At 33.0% G+C, this 22,253-nt stretch overlaps 1 protein-coding gene across 3 annotated transcripts in view; it reads right to left on the minus strand.

Moving 5' to 3' along the window:
* The window catches only part of DYM (dymeclin), a 540,520-nt gene that overhangs the window by 193,166 nt on the left and 325,101 nt on the right, over positions 1 to 22,253 (minus strand). The window contains exon 14 of one of the 3 annotated variants that reach the window (XM_074279351.1): positions 7,006 to 7,255. The exons of the other annotated variants lie outside the window; for them this stretch is intronic. Coding sequence (XP_074135452.1) covers positions 7,066 to 7,255 — 190 coding nt within the window. The 3' untranslated portion in view covers positions 7,006 to 7,065. Of the gene's footprint in view, positions 1 to 7,005; positions 7,256 to 22,253 lie in introns of those variants that run through there. 3 annotated transcript variants of the gene reach the window in all.

A 22,253-nucleotide genomic window follows, 5' to 3' on the forward strand; every position in this document is an offset into this window, starting at 1 on the left:
CAAAGAACACATTTCAAAACTTTTCTATCTCAAAGCATTCAATTAACCATTGGGCAAACATGGACAAATGCATTTGAATTATTCAAAAAGAACAGTGAGAATATTTTATTTTGAGATAATTATAGTTTACCTGATAGGTAGTTTCTTGATAGCAAATATGACCTCTTTTTTCAAAATATTATCTAAAAGGTAATTTGATATATTTTATTTAAGAGTCATTAAAATGACATTCTTTTTCACTTTCCCTTTTTGAATACATGAAACCTAGTTATTAGAAAATCATGTTGCTTTTATTTAGAATATTTTTTCAATAATTCAATAATTATTTCAAAGATAATTCTGGGAACAAATTTATTTTATCTAAATACTTTGCAAAGTATTTTATGTTACTTATTGATAAGAATGTAAATCTACTGTTATGCTATGGAACCTAATAGAGGTCTAGACATGTGAAGCCACTTAATAAATACATGATTAATGATGGATAAGAATATAAACACAACCTTAATGATGATATATAAGCACTTTTCTGTAAGTTCTTATTTTAACAGCATGTTAGTTTTGCTTCCTCAATACAGAATAAACTCCGTTAAAAATCAGACTCCAAATTACTTGGTAATGGATTTAGGGCTAGACAGGAATTATGGAGGTCATCAGATGAGGAAAATGAGGCTCTGAGAGATTATTTAAGTAGACTAAAGATGATCTGAAACAGTGAGGGTTCAACTAGATATAGCTCAACCCTCCATTTTCTTGTCTGTAAAATAAGAGGGTAAGGCTAGATGATCTCTAATATCCTTTCCAGTTCTAGAAATACAACCTTACCAATCAGATCACACGAGTTCCTGTTCTGCATTTTCAAATGCTTGATGTATACTTCATTGTCACTAAAAACCGAACATATTAAAAACAAACAAACAAACAAAAAAAAAAAACCCTTACTTTATGCTGCAAAATAGACTCTTAGAACTATAATGGCCATTTAGTTAAATTAATTTTCCTTTTCCCTATTTCTTTTAATGGTATCATCATGTTTCATCACTTTAGTGTGAAGCTTTGGTCATCTTTGACTGCTCACTCTCCTTTGGCCTTCACATCCAGTTCCCAATTACTGTCTATTCTCTCAGTATATCACATGCATTCATTCTATTTTTAAGTAGCATTTTGATCATATCACTATTCTCTTCAAAATTATTAAATCATTCTAAATTGCCAAAAGAGTGAAGTTCAAATTCTTTAGCTTGGCAAATCCAGGCAATCTAGAATCTGACCTTAACAGACTGGCACAGAAACTCTCTTTTTGGCCAAAAGAACTTTTTTATTGTCCCAAGACCAAAATTTATTCTTTCCTATTTCTATTCACCTGCATGTGTAAGAATTTCATCTGGAAAGCCCCTGATTTAGATTTCCTACAATCATCTTTAAGATTAAGTTCAGATCTCACTTTTATGAGACCTTCTCTGGCATCCTAAATGGAAGTGATTTTCTCTAGTTCCTCTAACACCCACTGTCTATACAACTCATTAGTTATCTTTTCATGTTTATTTGTCTTATCTCTCTGTCCATGTTATTAGTCTTAGTTATTAGTATACTTCACTAGTTATGTTTTTTAGTACCTCCATTAGCATCTAAAACAGTGATTCCTATTCATTTAATGGCAAATATTTTTTAAACACGTAGGCAGACATGTGCAAGCAACTGGAGATAGAAGACAAAAAACAAAAATGAAGTAGTTTAAAACAGTTACATGGCACTATAAGGTACTTTCCTTATAACAACAGTGTAAAGGAAGGAATGGAATCACTAATAAATTGAGGCAAAGGGTGGTAATGTTAATAGCCTAGAGATACAAGTCAAGTGAAAAGGCCCAAACTCAAACTCCAGTTATCTATCATCTTTAAATTCAAAGTGCTCTCACCTCTACCAGCTTTCTCCTTGCACATAATAGGTACTCCAAAAATATGTGATGATTGGTTCACTTAAGCCAGGATTTCCTAACCTAAAGGATTTAGTTACCTTCAAGGCTTGCCAAAGAGTTATAATGAATATATGGACAGTAACTACACACAATCCTACTGAAATATTCCAAAAGTAGTAGCATCAGTGAACAAATTGGTGAACTGGATGGAGAATGGTGATAAGATTGGGGCAGAATAGAAAGAGGAAGAAAACTTTAAAAAAGAAAGTTGAAGAAATAATTATTATTAACCAATACAAATAAATAAGATTTAGATAGAAAACTTTTTTCATACTGAGCTACAAAAAAAATGATCAACAATGAAACAAATGAAAGATGAGCTAATTGATCTCTGTAATAACCAGAAACTCCAAAATGATTTCTAATTAATAAAGTTACAAACATTTTGCTGTACCCTTGAAACATATCTCGTCCTTCCTGAACATGTGTCCAAGGCTTTAATTCTATTTATAACAAATTATCTCTATGAATTCAGATCATCAGTCCCAGTGGAATGCTAGTTAATATTTAACGACTACTTTTCTAAATCTCACAACTTTTAGAACTGGTTGGAGAACATTTATACTGTTAATTTTAACTTAAATTATTAAAATTAATTGTCTAGTTTAAAAATATAGACAATCAATTAACTATTAAAATAGTAAATCAAGCCCTAATTTGTAATGGCTGCCAGTTTTCAAGATGCTAAGGCTCACACTGAAAATTTAACAATTGGCTCTTTCTAGCTAATAAGCACTGACTCCAGCATGTGCCTACTCAGATTTATTCTTAATCAAATCCAAAGTAAGAAACAAACTAGAGGCTGAACATGACTATGTGGAATTGAAAAGTTTATAGTTTTTAATGCATAACAATCAGAGCAGAAAAATGCTGGGCCCAAATAGACATTTTAAAAGCGTAACAGAAATGAACATTAAGTACAACATTTAAAATATTTAAAAGTCCAAGCACAAGCACACTTTAACTAGAGGCTGTCTGGCCTGGCATCAATGGGAAGGAGATGGAAGATAGAAAGTCTGCAATATGAACAATGAGTATTTATTAGGCTGTTTAAAAATTTAATATATTCTAAAGACCATTTTATTTATTATTTTAATAGTTTTTATTTACCAGATATATGCATGGATAATTTTACAACATTGACAATTGCCAAACCTTTTGTTCTAATTTTTCCCCTCCCTCCCAGATGGCAGGTTGACCAATACATGTTAAATATGTTAAAGTATAAATTAAATACAATATGTATACATGTCCAAACAGTTGTTTTGCTGAACAAAAAGAATCGGACTTTGAAATAGTGTACAATTAGCCTGTGAAGGAAAGCCAAAATGCAGGCAGATCAAAATTAGAGGGATTAGGAATTCTATGTAGTGGTTCATAATCTCCTAGAGTTCTTTTGCTAGATGTAGGTGGTTCAGTTCATTACTGCTCTATTGGAACTGATTTGGTTCATCTCATTGTTGAAAATGGCCACATCCATCAGAATTGATCATCATATAGTATTGTTGAAGTATACAACAATCTCCTGGTCCTGCTAACGACCATTTTAAAAGAAGCATACTAACCTCATCACAAGCAATAATTCTACTCATCTCAGGTCTCCAGAACACAGCTGGGAAATAATGCTTAGTTCTAGATACTATATTTTAAAAAGCAATATTAACAAACTAGACACTGTCTATAGAATGGTGGCCCACACAGTGGGAGATATAGAAGCTGTCTCATAGGAAAGCTGGAAACATTTAGCCCGGGGGGAAAAAAGATTAAGGGGAAATATAATAGATATCTTCAGGTATCTTAAAGTTGTCACATATAAGGAATAAATTAGTTTTATATTACTCTAGGGAATAAAATTATGACCAATGGATAAACTGTAGTTAAAAATATCACACAAGAAGAGCTATTGTGTAATGGTGTAGGCAGGAAGAGTGACTTACTCTGTCACTGGAGATGTTTAAGAAATTGCTGTATGAACACCTTTCAAGGATGCTGTAGAAATGACTGCATTGGTTGGAAGACAGAATGAAATGCTGGTTCTAAGTTCTAATCCTTTTCTATGAGTCCTACTTTTAGGAATAGGGACAGTTGGTATAGACATAGTACTGTGAAGAACAAATGCGCATTTTCTCTCAATAACTAATTCTATTTCATAATATTCTTTAAAAATAAATGATATTGATATCTTTTGGTTTTTTCTTTCAGAACACTCCTGATAATAACCAAAAGGCTTTTTTACACTTTGCTTTTTAGAGTCAATAAATTGAGCATGTGATAGCTCCATTTAGATATTTGACTGAGTTTGTTCTTTTTTGTAAGTATTATTAGACAATTTCTCAATTTCAGAGACCATATTACATCTATGTATCACTGTGCATACAGGATGTTAGTCATTTGCAAATGAATACTTATGTCTTGTTTTAGTCATGGTACACCCACATTCCAGCTGGGTGGCCAATAAATTGTCTTTAATGCAAGCATGGGATGGAGTATTTATTTCTTATAGAATTATAATTTCTTAGATAGAAACTGAGAAAATTCAGTTTGCCCCTTCATTTTATAGATAAGGACACTGAAGACTTAGAAAGTGATTAAATGGCTTGCTTAAACTCACAATCTAGTTGGCAGGACTGAGATGAAAATATAGGTCTCATGATTTCTGGTCCAGTTTTACTATATTACCTCTTTTTCTATCCCACTACAGCCTCATTCCCAAACCTCCTCCATATCCAAGGGGGCATAAAGACTAGCAAGAGACTAAGTAGACCAAAGAAAGAAAATTAAAATAGTCTACATGCAGAAGAGAAGGAATCTCAAAGAATGAAGGATCACATCTCCCTCAATGCCAAGTTCAAGAAGCAACTGTAGTCTAGAAGACAAGTGAGCAGGGAGAAGAGGCACAGGGAAGAAAATGGGGGATTGGGGAACAAATGGCAAGGGATGGGCTTCAGCACTATATGGCTCAGCATGATCAAAAAACAAAGTAATTGTGAGAAGTTTAGCAGGGTTGCAGGAGGAGGCCAAGAACCACAAGACATGTAAAGTTGTTAGGAAGAAGAGGGAGAGGGACGGGAAGCTGACAGTCAGGCTTGTCTCTAGGGACTGATTAACAAAGGTTTCCCACATATATATCATGCTCTGCTTTTTACTTCTTACAGAGTTCCCTACTAGATCATAAAAACAGAGGAAAGTAGTTCTTAAAAGCATTTTAGGAGGATTACTTAAGAATTTTTTGATACTTAAGGATAAAATAGGTCTACATTTGGGAAAGAGGCACAGGAGAATGAAGGGATGCCATGAGAGGGAAAAGCAATGCTAAAAGGGGAAGTAATAGGGTGGGAAACACAAACTCCATTCACCTTACACCTGAGGACCAAATGAAATAATGCATACTAAGCGCTTTGCCAACCTTACAGAGTTATATATAAGTGCTACTTATTCTCCCCCCCCCCCCCCCATAGAATTAGCCCTAGCTGCCAGGACTCAGTGAAGAGGGTTCAGAGAAGGCAAACAGTTAAGGCTGAGGCAGGACCAAGCCAGCAGCACTCAGCAGCCTGGGCAAGAAACAGGGGTCAGCTCTGCTGCCACCTGGAGTGCTGCTCTTCCCTTTTCTCCTCTATACTTGTCTTTTGGATTCTCTTAAACTTCATGCACGTCTGGTCTCTCCTCTACCACAATGACCTACTTAACCGACAAAGAAATCAGAAAGTGTCAGTGCTATCTGGAAGAGGCAGAAGAAGCAAGTCAGTTATTGTACCTACTATAGTGCCTTTAGGGCAGGTTTTTCTCGGCATCCTTCCACCTATTATAACATTCACCAGAAGTGTTTCAATTTCCCAGTCCTTTCCTGGCTTCTCTGAAAAGTTAGTCAGGCCATAAAAGGTCCACTCAAAGAAGATGTATTTGCTTGAGTCAACTTGCTGTGTTTTTTTCAAATCCATATTTCAGAGTAGTATATTTCTAGATTTATTAGCAAGTTTTCTCTTTCTAATTAGTTTTTCAATGGCTTATAATCATTTATCTCCTCAAAAAACTAATCAATACTGTGGAATACTACAAATCTTCTTTCTTATAAACTGAAAGTTTTGTCCATCTGTCCGACACTTGATTGTTTTTTCCTGAAAATAAGCTGTTTTATTCTATGGTCTATTAATACTGTATACTTCCCCCCCCCTTCCCCCCCCGGAAAGCCGTACTTTTACTTTGGAGGATTTCTATGTACTGGTTAAGTATATCATGTGATTTTTTTTTCCCTCCAGTTTCTAAACATTTGGCAAGGTGAATATTATATTAAATCATCTATCTTGCTAATAGTATAGAGTAAGTATAATTTTTCTTGATTTATAACAAATGCTTATTAAAATGTTATATGCAAAGGATAATGCATTAATGCTATGGTGCTGCTTTCTTCTGGCACATGTAACACTATGCAGGAGGTATTGACTCTGATATTTGAGTTTGATGGCTTGTCTCATACTTGTTCATGTTTCCCACAATTGGTACTCCTGATCTAAATTCTTCTATTTTATAGCCAAGCCATCAGTCTTTTAAGTGAATTATATGAAATACAAGAAACCAAAATGACCATTTCTTCATTCTTATAAATCAAATCTGCTCAACCTCATTAACTTCCATCAGAAAATAGAATCTTGCTCCAGCTAAAAGGCATGCACTCTGGGCCAGGTGCATGGTTCAAAATTAGATTGTAATTTCTATTAGTAGTAGAGTTCATTTAAAATGCAGAAAGGTAGAAGAATTTCTGTTGTTATAAACATAGTCAAAGGGCTTCCAAATGGCATCACTGCATTATAATTCTGGCAAATACTATCTGTGCACACATACATACATATGTGTATATATGCCTCTTTCTATATGTATAATATGCTGACCCTAAATGTTTTTCTCTCTACTGTGAAGCATGGTATGAAGTACTCAGTGCTACATTTCTAAGAAAGCAAAATCCAATAATTATCCATAACATATCAGCTAGAATTAATTTACAAATCTCCCCCTTTAAATATTTAGTTATCATCTATCTGTTCCCTTAAAAAGCATGCAAAGATCCATCCCACAGAGCATGCAGCATGCAGTCAATGGACAGCAGAGGTTAATAACCTGGAAGCATAGGATCTGAGAATGTGAGAGCAAGTTAAAGACAGGAGTTCTTCTCCATTGTCACTGAGGGTCGAGAAGCAATGCTGCAGCGTAGAGCAGTGAGAGTGGGGGAAATATAGTTTGTCCAGGACAGAGACATATCTCCGCAAGTGGCGGCAGGTATAACTGAAAGACAAAGGTGAAGGGAGAAAAAAAGAAAGAGAGGATATTTCCTTTCAGAAATTAATGTTTTATATCTAGAAAGTTTTGTGCCATCAGCGGACGATGCTAAAGAAAGCAAGTAAATGGTTTTTAAAAAGAAACAAATTTAAAATGGCAGGGAAAAATAGATATATTGATGCTACTGTTAAACACATAAACCTCTAGGCAAAACTGTTGAAGCTACTATTTCTCTCTGGTATTCTAAAAATAAGTTTTCCACACAGGCAAACTGACCCATTAAGATAGGAAAGAACACTGGATGAAAACAATCTAAAAATCTGGTCTCTGATTCAAGGCTCTGGAAGCAAAGTACTTAACTGCTTTCAGGTCTCAGTTTCTTAGTTTATAAAATGAAAATTATACTACATCACTTAGACTGCTACATGGGGTTATTGTGAGGACCAAAAGAAATGTTTGTGAAAGCTCTTAGAAAAGTCTGCTCTATTTTTTTCTCTCTGCACACACACATAATACAGAAATACACAGGAGAAATTATATTAGAAATATTCTGATCAACCATTGCAGGATATTCAAAATCAACTGCATTTTGAAATAGGTCCATGTTAGCAATGCAAATATGCTGTCTAGCTGATAGGCAGAATAAATAAACAAGGAACATATTAGATGATCCTCTTGAGACATTCAATCTTTGAGAACCTGCTTTGATAATTATGAAAGGCAGTAGAACTCATTTCAACATGGCCATAATTTTTAAAATCTGCTTATCTCAAAAGAGATAGTCCAAACGATTCTGAAATCTGCAAATAGGCAAATTCCCATATATGGACAATATTTATGTGTTTAAATTAATTTGATCATATCAATCATTTAAACAAATATAAAGGGGGAAACACTAGATAAAACTATTTTTTAATGCTGACTGGTCAATTAAAAATCCTTTAAAACAAGATGAAATTAGGCAGCATTAATTACCTCCTTAACATTGAGTTGCAGTTCAACTCTTTGGTCTTGCCTCCTCCCTGGCTTAATATTCTCAGGGATATGTAAATAAAGTGCTTCCTGCATTGTTCCTCGGATTGAGGATTAAGATTACAAATGGCCCAGGCAGTTAACAGGCAGAAGAGAGACAGAGTAGCTTTTTCTGTTCATTAAAAATCGGTTTGGTTCCAAGTTGCATTATAAAAGGAAGGAATATTATAACTTTTTTATAATTACTTTTCAATTTCATATAATTACTTGTATACATTTCTTTTAATCCTGTACAATGCTGGTATTAGAAACAAACTTTAACAAATCTCTCTAACTACTGAAATAACGTACTCATCTCTAATAAAATATCGAACAGCAATTTTATTAGAAATTTACTTACTGTTCAGCTTCATGAGCTTTTTAATCATATGAAACTGTTTACCTAGGATTTCTCTAGAGAATCTTTCTAGGATACTTTTAATCCTTACTGTACTTACACTATACTCTCCCATTATGAAAATAATAACCATGAAAAACAGAATCATCAGGATGAGAGACATCTTGTATCATGTTTTCTATTTTCAAATATGGCAAAAAGAACTTTACATTAGGAAAAGCATTTTATACTTCTGCACACCATAAAACCAATATCATATGTCAAACTTTATTGGACTCCATCTTACAGAAGAGGAAACTGAGGCTCAGAGATAAAGTGACTTGCCTCCGCAAAAGTCACCAAGTGAAATGGCAGTCCCAAGTTTTGAACTTGACCTGTGAACCCAGGTCATCTGATCCCAAACCCCAGTGTTCTTTTTACAATAACTACTTCCTCACACAGGAGAAAAAACTGCCCTGAAATCTTGGTACAATACTTTTTTTTCACATCTGGAACAACTGGTTGCTGTTGTTCAGTCATTTCTACCATGTTTGATTCACCATGACCCCATTTGGGGTTTTCTTAGCAGAGATTCAGAAATAGTTTGTCATTCCCTTCTCCAGCTCATTTTATAAATGAGGAAACTAAGACAGACAGAGTGAAGTAAGTTGCCCATAGCTATGTAGTATCTGAGGCCACATATGAACTCAGATCTTCCTGAATCAAGCCTGGCATTCTGTCCACTATGCCTACTAATACAGTAGATAATTATTTCTCAAATAAAAATATTTAAGATATATTGCATAGTTTTTTTAATAGCTTAATCTGGTGCATTTCGACTTTATTTGAACAAAAATTGTTCAATTTCCAAACATCCTCAAATGTTTTTCTTAGAAAAATACAAATCAATATGTTTAAAGGCTAATTCATTTTAATTTAATATTAATTGCATTTTTTTATTATTTCAAGAAATGAAGATACTGAACAAGATGATTTCTGAAGTTCCTTTGATGAAACTGATATGTAATTCGCTATGAATGTTTCTTTTTTTAAAAATTTAATAGTTTTTATTTATTTATATGCATGGGTAATTTTACAACATTGACAATTGCCAAACCTTTTGTTCTAATTTTTCCCCTCTTCCTCCCCTCCCTCCAGATGGCAGGTTGACCAATAATGTTAAATATGTTAAAGTATAAATTAAATACAATATATGTATACATGTCCAAATAGTTGTTTTGCTGTACAAAAAGAATCGGACTTTGAAATAGTGTACAATTAGCCTGTGAAGGAAATCCAAAAAGCAGGCAGACAAAAATAGAGGGATTGGGAATTCTATGTAGTGGTTCATAGTCATCTCCCAGAGTTCATTTGCTGGGTATAGCTGGTTCAGTTCATTATTGCTCTATTGGAACTGATTTGGTTCATCTCATAGTTGAAAATGGCCACATGCATCAGAATTGATCATCATATAGTATTGTTGTTGAAGTGTATAATGATCTCCTGATCCTACATATTTCACTCAGCATTAGTTCATGTAAGTCTCCCCAGGCCTTTCTGAAATCATCCTGTTGGTCATTTCTTACAGAACAATAATATTCCATAATTGAATGTTTCTTTTGATATTTATATATCATTGCTACACTGGTGGAGTTGATTCAATCACTAATTCAGGCAAATATGGAAACTGATATTGCCATTCTGTATTTATCTCATAATCAATTGGAATTTCTTAATGGTCCTCAGTTTTCAAAATTAGCTTTTGATACAATATTTTCATTAACAAATGATATGTAAAAAGATCTACTAGGTTTATAGAACATTCTCAGTTAATACATGTTTTTAGCAAAGTTTTAATTAAGACTTTTAAATTTTTAATTAATTAAATCAATACAATATTTTCTATTTTAGAAGTTTTTTTAATCTTTTATTATCTTCATTTTCAAAAATATCCTTCTACCTTCCTGCTCTCCACAGAGAACTATTCCTCTGAAAAAGAGTAAAAAACAATAAAAAAGGGGGGCAACAAGGTGGTACAGTGGATAGAGCACCAGCCCTGAAGTTAGGAGGACCTGAGTTCAAATTTGGCCTCAGACATTTAACACTTCCTAGCTGTGTGACCCTGGGCAAGTTACTTAGCCCCAAGTGCCTGAACAAAAAAAAAAAAAAAAAAAAAAAAAAAAAAAAAAAGGCAGTTTAGCAAAATTATTCATATTTTCAAATATATTTAAGGTACAATTATAAAATTAGGGATAACAGTGCCATATTGTCTTTATTCTCACTGAACTCAAAGTTGAATTATAAAATTTTAGGACTGGAAGGAGTTGTTAAAGTTTAATTTAACTTCAACAACAAAAAAATTTAGCATCACACAAAACCTATACTACAAAAACTTGTTAGAAGACGGATTTGACAGAAAGAATCCCTGAATATTTTTGCTTGTTTACAAGTCAAAAGAAGCCCACAAAAAAAGGAAACTAGATCAATATGCAACAAAAAAATTTAATTACTATGAATATAAAGAGGAAAAGAACATCCACATCAAGGGAAGTACCTGAAATTCTAGGATCTCTAAAGAATTGGAAAGTGGTAGTGGCAGATAATATTCAAAATTCAAAAAGATCTTCTATAAAAACCCTTTCTATAACATCCCTAAAAGATTAATCATCCAGAATCAACCTGAATAGCTCCACTGAGAGTTAAGTAGCCCATTTCATTTTTGGATACTTTTAGCTGTTTTAAAGTGAATATATTCTTTCCATCCCTTGTGGGTTTTATTTGTATGAGAACTGTGATTGTTGAAACTACTTCTGACAATGCAGATTGTCAATTTATCAGAAATTGAGGAGTTTAGCAACTTTTCTGGAGCCTCAGAAGTTAAATGATTTGTCTAGGATTACATAACTAGTATGTGTCAGAGGGAGGCCTTGAAGCAAGACCTTCTTGGAAGTTGACTTAGCCCTGAAGTCCCTTTCTCTTGATCAATTCCTCCCAGAATCTCAATTTCAAGGAAAATGCTCCCAGGCTAGCCATGTCTAAATTTCTCTCTAGAATCCACTCCTGAGTAAGGATATTCTCCACTAGAATCTCTTCCCCCATACCTTCTTAACTACGGGGTCTCTCTCTCTCTCTTGCCTACTTTTTAGCTTCCTTTTAAGTATTGTCTTCCCCAATTAAAATATAAGCTCCTTGAAGTTAGGAACTCTTTGATTTTGTTTGATATTGTTTGATAAAACTTGGTACCTGTCACATATTAAGTACTTAAAAAAGGTTTCCTGACTGGAATTTATAATTCTTTGGCCAGTCTTCTACCCACCAGGTGAAGCTGATTCTTTTTGCTTCCTTGTACCATTGTTCTCAGTTCTATCCTTCAGAGCAACACAAAATAAGCCTACTTCTTTGACAATTCATTAATTATCGAAAAACATCTGACATGTTTTCCTTTACTCTTCTTTTTTCTAGCTTAAAGAAACATATTTGGGTTTTATTCAGTCATTCCTCTTAATACTATACTTTATAAATCTCTCATCATTCTTGTTAAGAATTTCTTCTAGTTTGTTAATATTTCTGTGCTATAACAATACCTCAGATGTGGTGTAATGGGTGTGTTGAGCCAACAGCATTATTGCTTCCCATTATCTAGACATTATGCTTCTCTTAATGCAGCCTAAAACTACATTAGTCCATTTAACAACTGCATCTCACTCTTTGATTATATTGTGCTGCGGTCAACTAAAATCCTAAGATCTTTTTAACCATGAAATTCTGTCAAGTTAGGTGTATCCTCATGTTGTACTTATATGATTTATTTTCTTTAATTCAAATCTAGGACTCTGTAGCATGCTACAAATATAAAGCACATGAAATTAACTCTCAGAAGCCCTAACTTCTAATAATTAGGCTATGTTCTTTAAGAGTCATATGACTAATTAGTCATATGAGTAAATTAAGAATCAAGTTTGTTAATTTCTTTGATCCTCAATTTTCATCTCTATAAAAAGGGAACAACATCGTCTGCCTAGTTGAACTTTTGGGTATTTTGTGAAAATTGAGCACAATATAGTGTGATAAAGTAGTTTTAAAAAACCTGCTGGATTCTAGATCAATATAAGCCATTAAGCATTATAGTCATCTTTTTGTGTTGGCTTTGGCTTTCAGTTGGCTTTCACTTTATAATCTTGTTCTATGAATTTCATATGGAAAGATTATGAGAGTATATCACAAGAGAAGAATAGGATGTGATGATACAAATGGGTTTTGATTTGTATCTTTAGAAGGAATAGATTTACCAATGAGATCTCAGGTTCATTTAAGTTATTTTACCATTTTCACAATAAATTATCTTTTCTAGCTTTATGTCATCTTCAAACACTAAATACAAAATACAAAAATATGTCTTTACAACAATTTTGGTAAACATATCTAAGTCTTTAATGCAATTGTTAAACTATGCAAGGGCTGAATGCTATTAAAACAATTGAAATACATTAAAATAATGATAATAAAAATCTCTTCAGATTCAATTGAATAATCATTAATTGAGGTCTCCTAAGTGATTTGTGCTCTGTAGTAGATTGTCATTGTTTATTCAGTTGCATCTGACTCTTTATGATCCCATTTGGGATTTTCTAGGTAAAGATACTAAAGTACTTTGCCATTTTCTTCTCCAGTATGTTTTACATATGAAGAAATTGAGGCAAACTTGCCTAGCTAGTTTGTCTGAGTGTCTGAGTTCATCACTCTATCCACTCTGCCAGCTCTGTAAAGTGTCAAAGCTGTCAACAAATGCTTTTTGAATACATTTATTTAACCAGCTACCCATCCATATAACAGCACTATAACTCAGTTCACAGTTTAGCCCCAATTCACAAGGAAATCATGGAAGACTTTGTTGAAAGTTTTCTTTCAAGTCCTATGTTTTACCCTCACAATATCTCTATGAATTAGATATTATTGGGAATAATAATTCCCATATTAGACAGAGAACTGTGAAAAGATATATTTCTTGTTCAAAGAAAACTTTCAATCAGTGATAAAAAGACTTTGAGATTAAGCTATTATATTTATTAAAAACACCTTGCCATGCTTGGAAAAAGGACAAATTGAATTCATAGGTAAGAACTAAACAAAGGTCCAATTTTCTATAGCAAATCTTTTGTTATTTGAGGGATATTTCAGGTCCAATTTCATCAGGAAAATGCTTTAGAAGCAGAAAAGGTTGGTGAAAACAATCTCCCTTTTCCCCAAATCTCCTCTGTTCCTTTTAAAAGTTCCTCTTTTTTTTGGCAGTAATAGTGCATTGGGCACCAAGCCTAGCAAAGGAAAGCAAGGATACTTAAACAATAGAAACTATACTTTTAAAAGCAAATGAATGCTTTAAAGAAAAAAAAAAGTTATGGCATAATTTTCATTCTTTATCCAAATTAGAAAAAGCAGATATAAGTCAACATTTCTTTACGATAAAAACAACATGAATCTTAATATAGTGAGATTCAATACTAACACTCTAAGATGTCAATTTGACCTTTATAGTTAATGTCTGGAAAATCAGGAAAATTAGAGCCTGGGAAATCAGTAAATGTGGTCTGGAGTTATCCCATTAAAAACATTTGCTATTTCTTAAGAATGAAAGAGAAAAACAAAATTTTCTTCATGTCTCTCCTGAACAAAATTTCCAAGATTATGCAATGTATAGATCCAAACTGTTTTTAAATCTTGTCATTCCCAACTAAATCAAATAATGAAAACATATCCCCTTAAAACAGTGCTCAACTCCACTAGACAAATAACCTGAAAATGTTGCTTAAGAAGATCCTAGTAGAAAGTTATTTAAATAAAACATTTTGTCATTTTTATTTTATACTAAAATGCAATGAATGTGTGTGGTATAGTGGATACAGTCAGGGAAGACTTTAATTTCTATCAGTTCCAATTCATACCAGCAAGTTAACTTAACCAACAACCCAGGTCAGAGGTGTTTCAATACATGCATATCTTAATCTAATATTACTTATATAGTATATAATACATAATATGTATATATTACATAAGACATAATATGTTGGCATACATAGACATTACATGCAAGAAAACAGATCAATTAACCTATTTTTCAGCTGGGCTCCAAGAAGCTGTAACAGTAAAACTGGGCATTGCGCAGCTAAACCAGGTTGAAAGAAACCAACTTCATGTTAGTGAATTAGGGAGATGTCTGCCCTACGCATGTGAATGAGGACTTTCCCCAATGGAATGGGCAGATGAGAACAATTTCTTTCAGTGGCTAGAGCAGGTGCTGTGGAGCACTGAAGACCCCAAGGTCATGCATTGCATCCTAAACCATCATGGGGCTTTTTGGCTATTATTCTGCCACCAGACTTCAATGATGTAGAAAAAGAGTGTTGCTGATGACTTTGTATAACTAACTCTGCTTCATTTTAATCCAAATCATGGACAAGTCATCCACCAGGGATGTTACTGATCCATCTTGAAAAGGAAGGACAAACAACAGTATAATGCTATGTATTAGAAGGACACAAGACTTGAGGTCAGCCCAATTTAGGCTTCAACTCTGGGCCCAGTGTGACCTTAGGCCAACCATCTCTGCTGGCTTCACTTCCTTCATTTGTAAAATGAGGGATTTGGATGGAAGAGTGTCTTAATCTTATCATATGCAGGCTAAGAATTAGGCAAAGACCTTTATTTCTTCTTACATTTCCCTTTCTTTGGCTTCCGGTTTTTTTTTTTTTGTTTGTTTGTTTGTTTTTCCATTTCATTACTAAGTAGCAGAGATAAAGAGTTGCCTCATTTATTTTATGTAATTGAGAGAGATAGAAAGATGATAGTTCCCTAAATATATATATATATATATATATGTATATACATATATATATATATATATTTTTGTATTCTAGATCAGCACATTTTATAGTTGAAAACAGTTTCTTATTATCCAGTCAATAGTTTTTTCCCCTGACTTCATTACTTTCTTCTTCAATCTCTTTTTTGAAGTCCACATTCTAGCAAATCACTGTTAATTGATACCTCTGATAAACATGAGACGTAGTAGAGGGCAAAGAGAAAGTGAAATACAGACTACTCATTTTCTTTTCTAGAGCTCTTACAAATAGTAAAGCAAAAAGAATGAAATAAAATAGCTAGAGTTGGGCAGTCTCTGGCACAAAAACTGACTACTTGCCAAATTTATCTAATATGCATTGTGTTCACAAGGCACTGCTCTTGGCAAAATAACTCCTAATTATTGTTTTAATTTCATCTTACTTGGTAGTGAATTCATACTTTTCATTTTGATACTAGTAATTTGGTTTTCATTTCTTTTTTTAAAATTAAATTAACCAGTGGCTTATCTATTTCATTGGATTTTTCATAAAAATCAGTTCTTTGTTTTGTTAGTTCAAGTGGTTATTTTACTTTTAATTTTATTAATCGTTCTTTGATTTTCAGGATTTCCAATTTGGTGCTCAACTTGGGGTTTTTAATTTCTGCTTTTAAAAGTTTTTTAAATTATATGTGAAATTCAGTGATCTGATTTCTTTTATTTTTCAGGATTTCCAATTTGGTACCCTTTATTAAATATTATACATACATGCATAAATATATTCATATTTTACTGTATCATGATCTGAAAAGAATGCATTTACTTCTGCCTTTTTTTTGCACTTGATTATGAGATTTTAATGACCTAATTCATGGTCAATTTTTGTGCTATTGCTGAGAAAAAAATTAGATTCCTTTCTATCCCTATTAATTTTCTTTATAAGTCTATTTTGTGTAATTTTTAAAAAATTCTACTCATCTTAACTTCTTTCTTTTTTTCTGAGGCTGGGGTTAAGTGACTTGCCCAGGGTCACACAGCTAGGAAGTGTTAAATGTCTGAGACCACATTTGAACTCAGGTCCTCCTGAACTCAAGGCTGGTGCTCTATCCACTGTGCCACCTAGCTGCCCCTACTTCTTTCTTTTTAAAAAATTTTTTTAAAATTTATTTATTTTTTATAATTTTTTATTATTGCTTTTTATTTACAAGATATATGCATGGATAATTTTTTAACATTGACAATTGCAAAACCTTTTGTTCCAATTTTTCCCCTCCTTCCTCCCACCCCCTTCCCCACATGGCAGGGTAGACCAATACATGTTAAATATGTTGAAGTACATGCTTAACTTCTTTCTTGTCTATTTTGTGGTTAGTTTTATCTAGTTCTAAGAAGGGAAAGTTGAGGTCCCCAATAGTATAGCTCTATTATCCATTTCTTTCTGTAGCTCATTTAACTTTTCCTTTAAGAATTTGGATGCTAGTAATGAACTGAACCAGCTACACCCAGCAAATGAACTCTGGGAGATGACTATGAACCACTACATAGAATTCCCAATCCCTGTATTTTTGTCCATCTACATTTTTGATTTCCTTCACAGGCTAATTGTACACTATTTCAAAGTCCGATTCTTTTTGTACAGCAAAATAACTGTTTGGATATATATACATATATTGTATTTAACTTATACTTTAACATTTTTTAACATGTATTGGTCAACCTGCCATTTGGAGGAAGGGATGGGGGGGAAGAAGGGGAAAAGTTGGAACAAAAGGTTTTGCAATTACCAATGATGAAAAATTACCCATGCATTTATCTCGTAAATAAAAAGCTATAATAATTAAAAAAAAGAATTTGGATGCTAAATCATTTGATGCATATATGTACGGTATTGATGTTACTTCATTGTCTATGGTACTTTTTAGCAAGATGCAGTTTTCTTCCTCATCTCTTTTTTTTTCTCAATAGTATTTTATTTTTTCAATTACATATGAAGATAGAATCTTATAAAAATGAATTTTGAAAACTGAGTTTGAAATTTTTTTCTCCTATTCTCCCTTATCTCTTCCCTTCCCAAGACAGCAAGCAATCTGATATAGGTTATATATTGTAAAGGACAGGAATTTTGGAGAAATATATTTAAGGCTCAGTATGATTAATTTAAACAAGGTGTTAATTCAGTGGAACTGATAAGACAATGGTTATCTAGTTTAGCACGAGAGTTCTCTAGTTCAGTAAGACCGATTTAATTTTACAACAAATAATGGTTCCCTAGTGACATAAGGATTGATTTATACTCAGTATACTATAATGATATAATAGTAATAGAGAATATAAACTCAGCCAGAGATTTCTTCAAGACAGAGACCAGATGTGGTGGTTCTCCTGCTTCCTCCACTGAAACCAAGACTCATTCTGGAGGATCTCCAGAAAGCTAGCTGAGTCCCAGGTGAAGGAGACAGACTGTGAAGGAGACAATAAAGACTTTTGGACTTTATTCCTGACTATTCTTGTGGCGATTATTCTGCTGAAATGAAGACTGGTCCTAAGATCTCCAGAAAGCACACCAGGACATTACAATATATGTACAATAATTATAAACATATTTCCATATTAGTCAAATTATGAAAGAAAAATCAGAAAAGGAAAAAAAATCATGAGAAAGAAAAAAAGCAAACAAAAAAAAGTGAAAACAATACTTCATCCCTTTTAATTAAGTCCTATTTTTGCTTTGTCATGATTTCTACAATCCTTTTTTTAAAATTTTTCTTACCAGACATAATAGATTTTGCTTTAGTCTCTTTTCTGTGTATGTCTCTTTGCTTCTAGTATGTTTCATGTAAACAACATGCCAGATTCTGGTTTTTAATTTACTGCACTATTTGTTTTATGGTTGAGTTCACCCCATTCATATTCACAATTATGATTACTGCTTATTTCCCTCTATTCTATTTCTTCCCTATAATTATTATCCTTCTCTCCCTCTCTTCCTCCCTTCTATCTTTCCTCAAGTGTTTGCCTTCTGCCCACTGCCTCCCCAAACTTGACCTCCCTTCTATCTATTAGATGATCACTTCTGTTATCCCCTTTCCCTCCTATTTCCCTGTTGTGCATAATAGATTTTTATCCCTAACTTTCTCTGTTTGAGCCAATTCAAATGAAAGTAAGCTTCAAGTATTATTCAATATGTCCTCTTCCCATCTTTCTCTCCATTGTAAAACTTCTTTTCATGCTTAATTTATGTGAGATCATTTACTTCACTATACCTCTCTCTTTTCCCTTCTCCCAATGCATTTTAAAAATCATCACATCATTGTCAATTTACACCCATGCCTTCTGTTTATATATATCCTTTCTAACTGCCCTAATCATGTTAACATTTTTAACAGTTATAAGTATTTTCCCTTATAGGTATGTAAACAGTTTAACATTGATGAATCCCTTATGATTTCGATCTTTATCTTTTTAATACTTCTCTTGAATCTTATATTTGGAAATCAAATTTTCTTTTCAGTTCTAGTCATTTTAACAGGAATACTTGAAAATCTATTATATTAAACATCCATTTTTTCCCTTTGAAGGATTATACTCAGTTTTGCTAGGTAATTAATTCTTGGTTGTAATCTTAACTTCTTTGCCCTCCAGAATATTTCAAGCTCTCTGATCCTTTAATGTTTAAAGTTGCTAAATCTTGGGTTTTTCTGACTGATCTATAAATTCTCTCTTTCTGGATGTTTGCCATTATTTTCTCTTTGCCATGAAAGTTCTGGAATTTGGCTATAATATTTCTGGAGGTTTTCATTTGGGGATCTCTTTCAGGAAGTGGGTTTTTTCAATTTATATTTTACTCTATTTTTTAGGATATCCCAACAGTTTTTCTTGATAATTTCTTGTAAGATGATCTTTAGGTTCTTTTTTGGATCATGACTTTCAGACAGTCTAACAATTCTTAGATTCTCTCTCCTAGATCTATTTTCCATTGTTTTTCCAATGAGATAGTTCACATTTTCTTCTACTTTCTTCATTCCTTTGATTCTGCTTTATTGTTTCTTGATGTCTCCTGAAGTCATTAGCTTCTACTTCCCCAATTCTAAATTTTAAGAAATTATTTTCTTCAGTGGAATTTTGTATTTTCTTTTGTATTTGGCCAATTCTTTTTCTCAGTGAATTTCTGGTGCCTCTTTTACCAAGCTATTGACTCTTTTTTTCTTGATTTATCTGTATCACTTTCATTTCTTTTTCCAATTTTTGCCTCTAACTAATTTGATTTTTAAAATCATTTTTGAGTTCTTCCAGGAATTATTTTTCAGCCTGCAAACAAATCAGTTTTCTTTCAGCACTGCCCTTAGCTGCTTTTGATTTTATTGCTTTACTCCAGGTTTGTGAAGTTCTTCCCTGTCACTATAGTAACTTTTTTTCTTGTTGAAAACAAACATTTCTCATTTTCTTAGTTTATTCCTTGACTTTCAACTTTATGTTAAAGTTGGTTCCTGCTTTTGGGGTGGAGGAAATACTATCCCAAGTGTCAGGAGTCTTGTTCTGCAGTTTTCAGCACTGTTTTCAGGGAGAGGAAGGCCTATAATTCCAAATTTTCCAAGGAAATAATCAAAGGAAAGGTGCGGTCCCTGTTCAGCTCACCTATGTTCTGGTCAGTGAGTGGTCATAAATCCTCCTTTTCACCTTAGCACTGTGAGGGTCCCAGGTACCCTGGCCCATAAGTGCTAAAACTCTAGTGCATCTCTGGATGGTTTTGTCTGGGCAATACAACAGAGTTCTGATTCCAGTGCCAGTAAAGGGTTTCCTATAATCTTCTGGTCAGTTGTCTTACTATCTGTGGGCTAACATCTTTATAAGCCATTGCCTCCATTACCTAAGATGGACATGATCTCAAAACCTCCTGCTGGCTTTCAGGGCAAGGCTTATCTGCAATGTTTTCCACTCTCACCCTAGTGAAAATGATCTTTCCTGCTCATGTTCTAAATTGTCTTGGCCTGGAAAACTGTTTAACCTTGCCTTTTAGGGGTTCTGATGATCCAAAATTTGTTTTGAGGCATTCAAAATTGTTTGAAGGAGAATTTGGGAAACCTAAGATAAGGAATCTCTGGCCGAAAAGATAAGTGACTTATCTGGGGTCAGAGAGCTAGTATTTGGGACAAGATCTGAATTCATGTTTTTTTGGCTCTAAGCCACTTTAAAAAATGTCTCCCCATTAGAGTAAGTTCTTTGAGAACAGTGATTGTCAAATTCTTTGTATTTGTATCCAAAGTATATAGCACCATGCTTAGCACATAGTAAACCCTTGAAAAATACTTGCTAATTGATTGCTATTTTCTCTCAGTATTTCCACATATCTGACCACTTTATTTTCCCCTTGTCTGGCCATAATTACATTCAGACTTATGGTTTCCCATTGGAAAGAACGCTAGATTGTTACTTTTACAGACAACAAAAACAAAATGCAATTTTACTAGAGTTACCCTCTTAAGATTAGTCCATTGACCTTTACACATAGTTTCTAATCCAACTCAACGTTGGGTTAAAGCATAACAGTTCTTAATTACTTAATTTCATTTCAAAGTCCTAACATAATAATGACTATAAAATTCCTGTCATTAGTAATAATGTATTATCATAAAATGCAAAAAATGTAATGAGATACTAAAATATCTAAATGCTTAAATACTAAATATCTAAACACAAAAAAGCAATAAAATACTAAAATATCCATGATCATAATCATTTCAAATAAAGTAGTTCTTCTATGTTTTTTCCTTTAATTTCTCTACACATTCCATTCTAATTAAGTTCAAAGTTATAAGGGAAGAGTTTTAAAAGATTGAAAATTTATAAAAAGTTTCTCAGATATAAAATTACTTATTACATGGGTTTTCAATAGTAAAACTAGAATGCTATGACAAAATTAAGCAAAGCAAATCTGGATGAATATCATGAAAGTTGTCCTAACAGTGGTGAAACCTCTATAATTTGAGCCATTTAGCTCCTTGGCAGTAGAAGCAATTTTCCTGAACAAAATTCATTGCCAACAATGAAGACCCTGGGAATCACCAGCAAATAAGGATTACCATCAGACTGGCCTAGGCATTGGAAAATGTATCCATCATTGGCCCAATGGAGAAGAGATGACCTAATAAACCACTGCCAGGTCTTAAAAAATAAATCTGTGGACATTCTGGATTTTTTAAAAAGGGGAAATTCAAGCAAATAAATACACAAAACAAGACCCCCAAAACAACTCATCATAAATAAGATTATGTCTTTAATAATATATTTTCATTATCTTAATAATTTCAATTTTTTTAAAAAAAGTAATTCAATATGGAGTCACTTTGACCATAACTATAAAAAGATCAACTAAAATACATAGTATCATATCATTTTGAACATGAATCAAAGCTGTGACATAAGATTACAGAGCAATATCATCCCAAATCAGTATTTTTTAAACTTAAATTTTGAAATGATCTGTATATCAAATCACAAAAGTTAAAAAAAGTCATTGTTTCACATAGTTTTCAAGTAAGGAATAAATAGTTTAGCTAACCCATAAGCCTAATGCCATTTTATCAAGTTAATTTTTGCTCATATAAAAGTCAATTCTGCAATATTCAATGGAATCCATATAAATCTGGTTACATAATATAAAAATTTATGCTGGTTTATTTTTATTTTTAGGTTGTTTTATAAATTCCTCAAATAGAATATCTCCCTTTGCTAGGCTCAAGTGCATGTATAACTACATAACTACTGTCTTTTGTAAAGTAGCTGCACATATAAAAAAAAGAGTATGTTCAACATTTCCAGAA

The sequence above is a fragment of the Sminthopsis crassicaudata genome, chromosome 1 (genome assembly GCF_048593235.1).
Source record: "Sminthopsis crassicaudata isolate SCR6 chromosome 1, ASM4859323v1, whole genome shotgun sequence".
Classification (NCBI taxonomy): Eukaryota; Metazoa; Chordata; class Mammalia; order Dasyuromorphia; family Dasyuridae; genus Sminthopsis; species Sminthopsis crassicaudata.